The sequence below is a fragment of the Eretmochelys imbricata genome, chromosome 19 (assembly GCF_965152235.1).
Source record: "Eretmochelys imbricata isolate rEreImb1 chromosome 19, rEreImb1.hap1, whole genome shotgun sequence".
NCBI lineage: Eukaryota > Metazoa > Chordata > Testudines > Cheloniidae > Eretmochelys > Eretmochelys imbricata.
In genome coordinates this window covers 9,046,263-9,059,884 of record NC_135590.1, presented here as the reverse complement: position 1 = coordinate 9,059,884, position 13,622 = coordinate 9,046,263, and the positions used below count along the sequence as shown (strand labels likewise).

Genomic DNA, 13,622 nt, shown 5'->3' with positions numbered 1-13,622 from the left:
TTTGAAGTTCCAAAGGAAACTGGGTGTCCAAATAGCCTAGGTGGCTTTGAAAATCCTAACCTTTGCTTATGTGCAGAACTCCCACAGAGTTCAGTGAGAGCAGAGTCAGCTCCTATATGCGTTTGGCATTAAATAAGAAAAGCTCTTAAGCATATGCTTAAATGAATCCCTATTCAGGACAGCACCTAAACATATGACCAACTTTAAGCATGTGCTTAAATGCTGTCTGGAATAAAAATGCTTTCCTGAATCTGGATCCTAAAGACAGATGGCTAGAATATATTTTAACATTGTTTTATATAGCTTTTGATCTTTTTTTGAGTAAGATGTTATGTTACAGAAATATTTCTGCATTCACAGTTTCCCCATTTGGCTTATGGATTTTGAACAGAGGGACCGGACCCAAATTACAGAAGATTAGACCAAGATGAGGAAAACATTTCCTATCCTCTGCTACAGAAAATTAATTGGGAGGGAGAAGAAAAGGTTAAATATGACTCCTGAATTTCAGAATGTAGAAACATCATTGCAATAGGCTGCTTTCAATTCTTATTAAATGATACAGTATGCAAAGTCACAGATAATAGTTCATTCAGCTTTTCTGCCTTGATAAAGTCTTGCCTTCAACATCTTCTTTTGTGAATTACATACAATAGATCCATCCAGCTTTGATAGCTTATCCTTTTAAGATGCTTTCAGATTTTAATGAAGGAAGATATTTGAAACTCCTTTTTTGAAAGTCAAAAAATAATCATGATCATTAAGGGCTTGATTCTAGGTGCTGAGCATGCTGGTTCTGATCCAGCAAAACACTTCAGCCTGTGCGTATTTTTAAGCACAAGTAATCCCACTGAGATTCCTGTTAAGGAGATGCTTGAGTGCTTTGCTGGATTGGGGCCAGTGTGCTCAGCACCTTGTAGGATCAGACCCTAAATTAGTTGATTAGTTAAAGGAAATCTGTAACTGTTTTGGTTTAGGCCAGCTGCTCTGAAAGTTCAAAGGGTAAGAAACTAAAGCGTGAAGTGGAATTGAAAATAAAAGGCTTGAGCCTGCAACTCTTACTCATGTGAGCAGTCCCCCTGAAGTCAATGGCATTACTTGTGCAAGGGTTGCAGTAGCTGACCCAGAGTTCTCAATCCTGAGAAGTGGGGAGTACCTGGGAGTTATGAGTATTCAGCTCTTCAAAGGGTCAGGTCCACACTGGATATCTGAACAGCACTCTTTACTGTACTGAATTGACTGAAGTGCCTCTTGCTCATGTTAGTGGTCCTCACACAAGTAATCCTATTGACCTGAATGGGGCTAATTATGTGACTAAGGGGCTTGAAGCATAGGGCCCATAATGTGTAACACAGACAGTATTGGTCACAGGGTTAATTAATTATAAACCAGTTTCTAAATGGCTTTATCCTGGTTTAATGTTATTTAAATCTTAATATTTAAATAGTGTTTTACCTTTAAACAAGTGTTTAAAGAAACAATGTAAAAAACCTGGTGCTGTGGGAGTGAATATTAATGAACAAACTTTATTTTGTATTTTAAAGGGACACAGTCAATATGAAAAAATCAATTGGTCTGAAAATGTTGTATATACAATAGTTTAAAAGTAATGCTTATCAGTATTGCCATCTGATGGCATTTAAAGCCCCAATTCTGCATAGACTTCAAAAGGTCACCACAAGGGCCTGCCTGCATGGAACTCAGGATCAGGGTCTTAGTATATAGTTAGCCCTAATGCTGTAATGGACTCAGAGAGAAGATTCCTATACCCACATGGAGCTCCTTGTAGGATTGAGGCCTTAATCATGGAGTTCCAGATCCTCAAAAGGTGTTTAGGCATGTGCCCACCCTGGATTTCAATGAGTTACGCAACTAGATACCTTTTGAGCATCTGGGTCAGAGTTTCTCCTTCATTTCAGACTGTTTGTCTCGCTCCCAGCTTTTCAATTGCCTACATTAAGAAATTGCAAGTATTGGTTGTCTTTAATCAGTACACTTGCTTGAAAATAAAGCAAACTGGCAATAATCTGCCATAACAGATGATATTCTTTGATACAAGAAACCTATACTGTCCTTGATCCATTAGCTCTAAAGGGAAATGGAGTGTTATTTAGTGGCTAACTTCTCATAACTTCATTGGCAGTAATGAAAGTTTCTGGTAGAGGAAATGCTATTGTTCTATGTTTGAGTCACGAGATGATCACTGACCTGCTTATTTCTAGAGCCCGGCACGCCTACAAAAATTTGGATCTGCATCTGAGCTGCAATCTGCAAAGACGGTAAACAATACAACCACATCTCTGCATGTAGATTTGCAGGGCTCTCCTTATTCCATCAAATGTTCACAGAACTCCCATCAAAACAGATAGTAGCTGAGTCTATGCAATTACTTGAGTCCAGGAAGCTTAGTATGAGAACAACATAGAGTATGTATAGATCATAACCACTATAGTTGCCTCATCTCAGTTATACTTCTACTTATTTCCCTCCTACTAACAGCATTGCAAGAGTCCAGTTTAAGTGCAATCTGTTTTTAATTTTCCAGCAGTTTGTTGCACCTGGTGCAGTTAGTATTAATTTTTTTTTAAAGGGACACTTTTTAAAATGTTACTTCACACCTTACACTAACCCAGATTTTTCAGATGTCTTTTGCTCAATCAGTAGTCCTAACCTTAAACACTGAAGGGAAAAGGGCTGCTTGTATATCCACATGCATTATCACTTGAGCCATGAGTAGTTATGGAATAAAAGTTCTACATGTGGTCCACTGTTCCAGGAGTAGAGAAAGCATAGCCAGAGAGCTATGGGCTGCATTCTACTTACAGCTATGCCCCAGTCAGTACTGCTCCTCCAGTTTGTATTGACTGTCCCAGGACCACAGAAATGGTTCATCAGTTGGAGGCAGAATTCTCCAGCTCCTTCCCAGGGAATCTGCAGGGGACGCTTGAAAGGAAGAGGAGCCATTTCTTAAGTGGCTTCTGCTATGCAGTAAGTCCTGGGAGGAATCACTTAAGCTAGTTCTGTACTGCAAAAGGTAGCACAGGGGCCACAGCAGTAAGTGGGGGGAAATAGGCAAAGTTTGCAGCCTAGCCCTCAAAGGATTTTGCACAACCCCAGCTAAAGGCACATTCAAGCCAAAATTAATTCAGACTGCCCTGTCCTGATTTATGCAGAGGGCTCAGCTAGTTCCCCCATATGTATATGCTTCTCGTGGACAGGAGAGAAAATAGAGCTCAGCAACTGAAGAGTAGGATTTAGGAACTGTGGAAAATACAGAGTGGCCAAATTCATCCTTACTACAGCTACGTGAACTTTAAAGCTTGGCCTGTTGTCTTTAATTGTTCAATAATCAAAGCTTTTAAAGAGCCCTTAGAGTATAAGATTGAGCAGTTATTTTCTTACAAGATAAATACCTTAGTTCACCATTTCAATGATAATCTTTATTCTCGATTACATTTGGATTATAAACTAAATCCCTTTATAGGTGTTTTTTATCTGAGGGAATTAAAGTTAACAGACTTTGTCCTCTACAGACAGGGCATTTAATTCTATCAGTGCTTCTAATAGATATTAGGAGCCATAGAAGGTATTGAGGAACTGCCATGAGAAGTTAGCTTAGTGACAAATTAACAGTCTTTGTACAGTAGAGTTAGGGGAGAGAACTATATACACTCTTACTCAATATGCCCTACATGGAGTAACTTAACTGAGCACAATTTTGTTAGTGGATGGAGAACTGTTAAGGCTTCCTTTTGCACCATACAGAAAAACATGGCAGTTTCTTTCCTTGAAAGCCTGTTAGTGTTGCCTATTTCTTCCAGCCTCCCTCCTCTTCAATCTCATACTACACTAGATCAATATTTTTCAGTTATTCCTTGGGGCATTGATTCTGTTTGGTTTATGGATAGTGGATTAAGAATACATGAATACTAATGGCTCAAAGCGTTTCACTGCCTCCATCCTGATTACAATGTTCCAGGGTCAAAGTGTAATGGTATGCCAACAAAAAATAAAATCAAGGCTTTATGTCAAGGTACGGTCTGGCCAGTTGAAGTAAATGCAGACTTGAGTGAATGGTTTAACAAACACTCATGTTAAACAAGAATGCATTCTCTCCCCTCTGTTTGGCATTGTAATTATGAGGAAAAAGTATTATACCACATGATGCCTGTCTATAGCAGTACACTAGAAGAAATCAATTTTGCTGATGATATTGTCAGTTGAGCTGTAAAAAAACTCCAAACTCAGGCATTACATTAGAAGGCAAAGGAATACAAGAGGTGAGTCAGTTCACATACCTTGGCAGTATCATGCATATATCCAGAAGGAACGAAGACTCAAACTGGCAAGGCAGCATGTACGTTTACCAATTTAAACAAGATTTGGTCATCAAAAACTATGATTAAAGATCCAACAATGTGAATATTCAACTGAAATGTTATTTTCAACTTCACATATATATGTGAAAGCTAGAAAACCACCAGAGCTATAGGCAGATGTCTAAATGCCTTTGACTCAGGAAATACTAGGTATTAAATAGAATGAATTTATAACAAATGCTGAGATTCATCACAACGTTCAACAACCTGTTATCCCAGAATTATATAGAAAGAAAGATGGAAGTATCTGATAGAGGTGGTAAAAATCAAGCCACAGCATTTGCCACTGCAGGCTTGCCCCTGGCCAGCTGGAGGAACATGTCATAGGACCAGCCACTAGAATCCTTTGATCAAACAATATTTAAAGGGAGAATTTATGCTACTTAACAGAAAAAAAAACCCCCAAAGTAGCTGAGGATAGACAGGGATGGTGGAGCCTTAAAAAACATATGAGGGCACCAGAAGGATTCAGAAACACCTCCACAACCTAAGGGGACCATAAAGCAAGAATTGGGTCAGATAATGGGTTCCCTGCTGCTTGACAAACCTCCCCCTGAAGGATGTGCTTGGGCTGTTTGAAGAGCTATTGTGTTTGAGAGTACTATTAGGCATTTTACTCTACTTCCTTACATTGTAAATTGCATCTTATGGACTAGTTATGCATCATTTAATAGCGCTACGTAAAATTTCAGACAAATAGTTTATTTGCCAAAAAATGCAGTTTGTAGCCCTCAAACTATTTGTGAATTTGGCACAAGTTTGCCAAATAAATAGTTTTGGCCAAAAGAAAATTTGAGGAGGTGATAGCTGCCTCCCTTATAACTTGCCCAAGTATTAGGATACTAACCTGTAATGTCGGAGATGCAGGTTCATTTCCCCCTTAGGTGGAGCAGGGATTTGAACTAGTCTCTCCCACCTGTAAGGAGAATGCCCTGGCCAAGCCCCTGGATAGCGATATCCTAGGGCAAGTCTCTCCTGTTGGAACTGTTACACTTTTTATAAATAAATAGTCATAGGAACAGGGACTTAAACTTAGGTCTCTCCAGTCCGAGGTGCCTGTCCTAACCACCTGGATATGGAGTCACTCACTCTCTTCTTTCCCTATCCCAAAGACATTCTGATTTTTCAGAAATGACCTTGACCCCCACCCCGCCCCTGCACTTATTGGTCCAGCTCCTGTTTAACACGAGGACTTAAAAACCAAGTATCAATATTAACTATAACAGCACAGAAGGTACTGCTGCTAGAATAATGTGCATCTCTATGAACTCTTAACAGCAATAACTATTTTTATTGTAAATTTTTGAACAGTCTCAGTACGACTAGTCCAGTATTTTCATATAAAAACAACGAGGCAGTGTAATATACATTGTGAAAAAGTGCCACACAGGTTCTGAAATCCAGGATATGTTTATATTGTTCAGTATCAGATACAGGTATACCATATTGTAATAAATAAGTATTAAAATTGTTTAAGAGTACTTTTAATTGCAGTTTTAGACCTCAGATACAGTGCAGAACACTTGGTTAAATACACTCATTATTCCTCTATATTATTTATTTGTAACAAACATACCACAAGAGTGTCTTCCATTGTTACGCTTTCCCTATGAGTTTTACATTTCAGTCAAATACAACAGAACACAAAATCCACATCTAAGAAGACAAAGTTATTTTAAACAGAAAAGAAAATGGAAATTTTATTGCCTCATGATTTTAGTTTTTATCCTCAGAAATAATTCAAGAGCTAGAATTTACAAAATTATTACAAAAAAACCCCCAAAACACAGGTGTGTGCAGTAAAAAAATCATAGAGCTTGACTCACTTCTGCAGACACATTCACTGCCACAAGTCTTCAGTTCGGCCAAATTTAAAGACCAGCCCTCTGTTTAAAAATAAAACAAAACAGGAACAAACACATAAGCTTATTGCAAAGAATACAAGGGCCATCAACTTCAAAGGAAGCAGGCTCAGATTTCCCGGTTTTGGGAGATAAAATTTCAGATAAAAGACTTTTATAGTCAGTAAATTTTGATTCTGATCCTCCAAGCAGATCCATATGGGCAGATCCCTGACTTCACTGGAGGTCTGTCCAAATGTGTATCATTAAAAGATTTGAGGGTGGAGGTTGTCTTAGAAATAATAGTAACAGGGAATCATGAATAGATTAATTTTATATCTAATGTTCAATGTCAGCCATTAAAACTAACTAAATTTAGTTTAGAGCAGTGGTTTTCAAACTTTTTAGGCTGCATGCCCCTTTCCAAATAATGTAGTTTACTGAATACCTCCATGTGAGATAGGCGGCACGTGAGGGATGGGGTGCATATGGGGTCACGTCACTCTCTCCTCCCCGCCCCCGATTTCTGCCCTCCATTTAGCAACAGCTTCTAGATTTTCAAACTGCGGGGTGCAGAGAAACTTTCAGGGGGGAGAGTGGCAGCAGGCTCAGAAAGGGAGTACCACCTCCACTCCCACTGCATGGGGATGGCATCAGCGCTCACCTCCCAAACGTTCCTGTGCGCCCCAGTTTGAAAACCTCAGATTCACACAACAGAACGGAAATGTATACCAATGTAGCTGCAGTTTTAATTGAAAGATTATAAATCGATTAGGTTGCTAAATAGAATGTGTTGTCCACCATTACAGGATTGTTCTCACGTACCACAGTTTGAAAACCACTCGTTTAGAAGGATAAACAAAGGAAAACAGGCTTACCCAAAAAAGATAAATGCATTCTGGAAAAAAACAGCTATTCCTGGGTACACTAGTGGTTTTTCTGACAAAGGAAAAGAATTTCCATTACATTTTCAGAACTCTATTTTCTCAACAAAATCCTGTTTCTCTCTGATATTTCAGAAACACTCAACTCCAGTATCATGTTCACAAAGAGTATCAGTTCAGTGCAGGAAAAGCATGTTTGGAGAGACTTGGATTAGGTTTTGTCAAATAACTTTAAAGAACTAGTGGAGTTTGATAGGAAAGCACTAATCAGAACTGAACACTAATACACACTAGATGATGCAAACCAACAGGAAAAGAAATCTACTTGGGGGAAAATTAATAAGGACTGCAAAATTATAATGCTGCAGTTAACATTGCAAATACCTGGCAAAATAGTTGAAAAAAACGGTGTAGAAAATATTGCATAACTTTAATAGCAGTAAGATGAACAGGATTCCATATCCAACCCAACTGTGCACAGTGTGGTCTTTAGGGCATTGTTGTCATTGCAGTTTCATTTAGGCAGGTTTGCTATTATCTCATGACATTAGATGGAAGTTTATCTCAGTATATCCCTTTCTATCTTTGCTAACATGATGAACCTCCACCCACCATCTGTCAGTTGCATGCAACAGAAGAGAAAGCATAAGGTCCAACCCACTGGAAACTTCACACAAGATATACAATAGCCTTCTGTTCAGAAAAAACGTTTAGTTTACCAGCTCAGATGTACCTCACTTTCTAGACCAAAACATGTATCACAAATGGAATGACCCCATGGGACTATCATCAACTGACTATATAACACCTTAAATGTATACAGTGGCATACAAAAATGGCACTGTGCTGAACAAATAACACTGTCCCTGCCTCAAGTACCTTAGAGGAATAAGTCAGTACAATATACAGAAATACACAACAGAACCAAAAGAGTTAGGTATAGTCTTATAGCTTAAGGCTGAGTTTTCAAACATGCTTAAGGAGGTTGATTAGCTAACTCCCCTGGGCTCCTTCAGAAATCCCAGCCTAAATGATTCATGGAGCAGATGGGTGACTAATACCAGAGAAGAGAATGTAAAGGTTCACTTTTAACAGAATATCACTCACCTGTTGTTACTCTATAACTGCTGTGATGCTGAAGTTTGGAATTACCCTCACCTCTGCTATTCCTGCCTGAAACTGGCTCATGGTTTTGTTTATATTTTATATAATGATCTTTTTCCATATAAGACCCAAATAGTATCATTTTCCAGTTCCCTCAAGTTTCTCCAGGCTTCTCTACATGAGACGTTATATCAAGTAAAGTGTAAATTTAGAACGACCATAGTTATACCGATATAACTTCATGTGTGGACACACCTATTCTGGTATAAGAGTGCCTTTTTCTAGTTTCATTTATGTCACTCTGGAAGTGGTTTAAGCTATACTGGAAAAAGCAAGTCTTACTCCAAAATAAGAGAGTCCACACAGGGAGTTATACCAGCATGATACAACAGTATAACTTCCTTTGTAGACATACCCTCAGTCCTTAATGATGCCAACTGAAGGCTTAATAACACAGAAGACAGATTAACAGTAACATACACTTTAAAAAAAAAATTGGAACTGACTCTGAAAAGGTTATCTCCTAAAATATTACCACTGGGAAAAAGCTGAGCGAAAAAGGAAGAGAAATAGAGTTGCTGGAGGAAAAAGGAATTTAGAAAAGAGAAAAAACAGAACAGGATAAATACTGAAAGAAAAATGGATGATAAGGAGGAGGACAGGAAAAGAGAAGCCAGAAAGAGGATAAAGTACAGATAGTATGGGATGGGGCCTGTTCCAATTAGTCTGATTAGGGCACCAAAAATATTTTAAAAATAGACCTTCTTAGAGCTGATCCAGAAAGAAGTCACTCACTCATTCATTCAATATCCATTTAAAACATTATTACAGTAAACCATCAAAACAGGATGATGATAAGATCTGTATTGTATCTTACCTTTAACAACATAGCCTCCAAAGAGGATCCACATGGAAGCAATCAGAGATCCAAAAGCCATCATAAAACCAATGAACAGCCAGATGCGGGCACCTTAAAAATACACACATATATATTATGTCACTTTCAATCTGCATACAATATACCACATCTTTCAAGACTGGGACCAGTATTGTGTACAATATACATCTTAAATCCATATTAAAGGAGAGATTGCAGGCAACAATTTTATCTGCTCTCATGCATGAGATAGCATAAATTATTACCAATGACATTTCAAAGAGCTATTAACATTACCCATAAAAATCTCATCTCTAAACTAAACTCTAATAGCAAGATACTTCCACCAGTGTACAACCTGACCGAACAGGCTTTGTGACAGAGAGGTCCTAGTTACCCAGGATTGGCGATGTAATGATACTCTCCCTGCAGACTAGCAGTGGAATCACACTGAGGCCATATGAGTGCTGTGCTGCGCTCCCTTCCACAGGAAATATTTGGTCAGTGGTGTCAGGGCCTTGTGCTTATCCTCTACAATGGGTGAAATTCACTCACAATGTATATACAGAATGTTAGAAGAGCTATTTATGGCATCGAGAGTATTTCAATTTGGATGCCACGTAAACTTGCACTAAAGTCCTAGGTGGCAGGAGTCAGAGTTAGACAGTGACCATTTGGAAAAGAGAACAGCCAATTATTAACTTGTACACAAGAGCCAAAATAATTACTGTTTGGTTATAAATGATTATTGGATTGTATCAGCTGGCAGAAGAATGAAACCAAACACTATTACCATTCTTGCAAATTGTGTGGTAAAGATACAATTATGTGAGTGACAGGCAAAATCAGTTGTGGAAACCAAGAGGTCTGATTTAACAGGATCGTGTAAAAAGGCTAGTTGTTCTCACACATCTGAAAAAATAAGTTCACTGAAGTTTACACCTGGTAAAAATGCTTAGCAGCAGCAAAACAAGAAACGTACAAATGTCACTTTTATATTCACATTATAAATTAAACTACATCAATGCATTGTACTGTAGGACAGACTATACAGCTATAGCTCTATTTATAATACCATTTATAACATTTTTACCTGTTTGCCCAAGACAGCCTTCACTGTAACTGTCACCACGGACTTGTCCATTGGACACTGCATTGATCCTGCATGAATAAAACAGAATCCAATTGACAAATACAGGTGAAACTATACAGGAAATTCACACTTCCGAGTAATTTCTTCTATTTTCATGTACAAAAATGGTGACATCTTATTACTCTATAAATATTTTCTCCAACTGTTGCTCTGAAAAGGAGGGATAGTTAATTTAGCAGCTCAAATTTGAAAAAAAAAAAAAATTAAAGCATTTTTCAAAATATGACGAATAATTAAATCTACACAATTAAAAACAGCCATACAATTTAAAAAGAGGTCAACAGGGTCCCATGTGAGTATAGGGGTCTTCCTATGTGTAAATTTATATCTGTGTAGTTCTCAATGCTGATTTGTGACCTAACTCTCTTGAAATGGCTATAAAATACCCCACTGTAGTCCGTAACAACCTCTCACCCTTCAACACAGCAGAAATAATGTTCATTTAACTGCTGAACATAGGCCTATGACTATAAAATAGGACTGTGGCAACTTAAAAAAAAAAAATTAACTTTCCTTTTGGGGCGGGAGAGATAGCTCAGTGGTTTGAGCATTGGCCTGCTAAACCCAGGGTTGTGAGTTCAATCCCTGAGGGTGCTATTTAGGGATCTGGGGAAAAAATTGGGGATTGGTCCTGCTTTGAGCAGGGGGTTGGACTAGATGACCTCTTGAGGTCCCTTCCAACCCTGATATTCTAGGATTCTAAGTTCTATAAAGTATGTTGGTTCTACTGGTAAAGAAATCACACCTACATTAGGAATGCAATAGTGGCTATAACTCCACAAGCATGGTATGAATGATTGAAGTCTTCCATCTGAGGATATTTAACAGCTGCATCTATGATAATCCACCAGCCTGTAAAAAACTATTTAAAATACAACAACTTAAAATACAGACATGATTAAGTGCAACATCATTACAATGTTGTGTAGCAAAAATTAACATTAGTACCCTATATGAAAACGATATGGGGCCAATTTAGTTTTCATTGAAGTCAGTGGGGATCGTCTTATTATACATGCAGCACTAAATTGGAAGAAACTGAAAAAAACTGAAGTAGCACATGCTTACAATTTCAATAGAAAGATCATTTTACAACAACCTCTTAAAAACGTGGAGTAGTCTGATATATCAGCTAGTCTATACTTTTAAAGAACGTCATTGTAATTCACTTAAATAAAGCCCTGCTGTAAACTAGCTTTGTGGTGCACCAGAAGTTCCTTGCATGGGGTAGAATAAAGGATGAAGTGTGACACAGTAGTGACTGAAGACCAGGCAAATTGTGATATGGTATAAATGTGCTAACTGATCAGCTTTCTACAGTAGGGCTTTCTACAGTACCGAGAACTACCGAAAAATTGTGTTTTATACTGTCTGATGGTGATATAAAATGGTCTTACATATGTAGATTAGACCAAACTGAATTTTAGCATTGATCCTCACAGGACTGTAACATTATTTGGTCCTGCAGACCATTTTCTTAAATAAACGAATCCTCTTCAGGATAACTTACTTTGAAGACAACCACACAATATCCAATATGAGCTGCCAGTGTGTAATAAATTCACAATGTGCCCTAACAGGTTGTTCCTTTTGTGTCCTAAGCAGTGATTTTCAGTGCAGTACTGACTTGTTGCATACAGGCCAATAGCACATATAAAATATAAAAATGGTTAGTTATACACACCAGCACACCAGCAGCAACTGATGCAATTGTATTGCGCTTTTCTCCCCAGTCAACACACTCTGAGCATCTCATGGTCTCAAGAAATCCAGACATTTTTCAGCTCTCTGAAAAACTAGAAGATGAAGCAATTTTTATTTTTCCCCCCACAAAGAGCATCTTCTCATACTTCTATGAAACAAGTGCAAGGTGACATGGAGTTGCTATAAAGATTATGAAGATTGTTAAAAAAGCTAGAAATCATCAGCATGTCAAAAACTGTCTTCTCACTAACTACGGCAATGGACCTATGCACAGCTGAACAAAATGGCAGGAGACAAAATGCAACTCTTCAGGGCAAAAGAGCAATTGCCCAAAATTGCTCTCTAGGGTCTTTCTGAGGGATAAGAATGAAACCACTATCAGGCAGACCAGTCTACTCCCTCAAGGGTTTGCAGTCAGGTTAACAAAACCTAACAATCAACAGTATCAGAGACAGCTGACAGCATGGATCCCTGGTCCTTATCCATTGACAGAAGATCATCTATTAATACAAACATGCACTGATAGAAGACAGGGGATCTGACACACCCAGATAGCGAGGCATGGCTTGCCACACATTCTTAGATGCTGGATGGGAAGATCATCAGCAATTACTTTAGATTATCAGCGACAAGTGATGTTTTTCCGAGTGATGAGTGGGCTTCACCTTCCTTTGTTCACTGCCCAGGAAACACATGCCTCCCAAGCATGGGCTGCAGCATGGAGCTTTCTGCATCCTGTGGATGCCCGTCGCTTTAGGAACTGCGGCGGGACTGTGCGTAGACAGTGCTCTCACCATCCTTCTGCAGCTGTGGTAGGGCCTGCTGGCTCTCCTCTCCTTGCCCTGCACAGCTGGGGAGAGATGGCAGGGCCTCGGCCCACATGGCCACAAAGCTCTGAGCCACAATGGCAATCCTCCCCCGCCTCCCCAAGTTAATGTAGAGAATCATGCCAGTGTCAGACAGCTGCCCCAGGCAGACCCGGGGTCCCTCAGCCTAGCTCCTGATGCAGCCAATGGACGACAGTACACTAGGCCAGGGCCTGGGGACATAACATGCCCCCCCCCACCTTGGTGTGCCAACCATTAGCTGCACGGGGATGACCAATGGCCAACGCCCCTCTGGTAGCCAATAGGATGAGAAGGCCAGTGACACACAACCCCCCAGGGAGCCAATGGGCAGCAGCGTGGCCCCTGGGGCAGCCAATGGCTGCTAACAATGGCCAGTGGCTTCTCCCCCCAAGCGGTCAATGGCCAACAGCCCAGGCTGCCTGGGCAGCCAGTGGAGAGGAAGCAGCCTGTGGGCACCCCCCCAATCAGCACCCTGGCTGCCCGCCCAGCCATGGCCCACAGCCCAGCCCCGGGGTCAAGGGTGTCTATGGGGCTGCCCGCGGGCCCCACTTACCCCAGCGCGTGGGCAGGAAGAAGGTGCAGCCGTTGGCTTAGCGGCGGGCAGCGCGCGCGCTCTTTCCTCCCTCGGCGGAGACCCGCCGCCGCCCCCCTCAACGCAGCGAACAAACAACCTGAGGCCTAGGGACCCGGATGGAGGAGAGCCTAGAAAGACGTCACGGATCGCCGTCTACCACATCGCGCATGCGCACCCGCCAGCCCTTCTCAGGCGTGGGACCATCACAAACTCAGTGGGAGGAGGAATGGGAACTACATATGCTGCACCGTCCTCCAC

General features: G+C 40.2%; 2 protein-coding genes across 4 annotated transcripts in view; one reads left to right on the top strand and one right to left on the bottom strand.

The window, feature by feature from the left end:
* LOC144277357 (RH-like protein) overlaps positions 1-6,266 on the top strand; it is a 23,375-nt gene extending 17,109 nt beyond the window's left edge. The window contains exon 10 of the mRNA XM_077838098.1: positions 361-6,266. Coding sequence (XP_077694224.1) covers positions 361-387 — 27 coding nt within the window. The 3' untranslated portion in view covers positions 388-6,266. The remainder of the gene's footprint in view (positions 1-360) is intronic.
* On the bottom strand, positions 5,847-13,622 carry TMEM50A (transmembrane protein 50A). Of its 3 annotated transcripts, none has more exons than XM_077838104.1 (7): positions 13,344-13,622; positions 11,923-12,026; positions 10,988-11,100; positions 10,179-10,246; positions 9,086-9,178; positions 7,099-7,159; positions 5,847-6,265 (listed from the first exon to the last, which is right to left on the bottom strand). In XM_077838104.1, the coding sequence occupies exons 2-7, from the start codon at positions 12,013-12,015 to the stop codon at positions 6,220-6,222; spliced, it is 474 nt and encodes a 157-aa protein (XP_077694230.1). In that variant the 5' UTR covers positions 12,016-12,026; positions 13,344-13,622; the 3' UTR covers positions 5,847-6,219. The 3 variants fall into 3 exon arrangements, with proteins under 3 accessions (XP_077694230.1, XP_077694228.1, XP_077694229.1); XM_077838102.1 differs by having other exon boundaries at positions 11,923-12,034; positions 13,344-13,619; XM_077838103.1 differs by lacking the exon at positions 13,344-13,622 and adding an exon at positions 12,556-12,935 and having other exon boundaries at positions 11,923-12,034.

What these genes read in the sequence shown, in the direction of transcription:
- TMEM50A (XM_077838104.1), bottom strand. Translation starts at nt 12,015, where the DNA reads ATGTCTGGATTTCTTGAGACCATGAGATGCTCAGAGTGTGTTGACTGG. An exon ending in GCCACTATTGCATTCCTAAT is followed by an intron (nt 10,247 to 10,987) that starts GTAGGTGTGATT and finishes TTATTCATGCAG; the next exon opens with GATCAATGCAGTGTCCAATG. An exon ending in AGGCTGTCTTGGGCAAACAG is followed by an intron (nt 9,179 to 10,178) that starts GTAAAAATGTTA and finishes TGTATTTTTAAG; the next exon opens with GTGCCCGCATCTGGCTGTTC.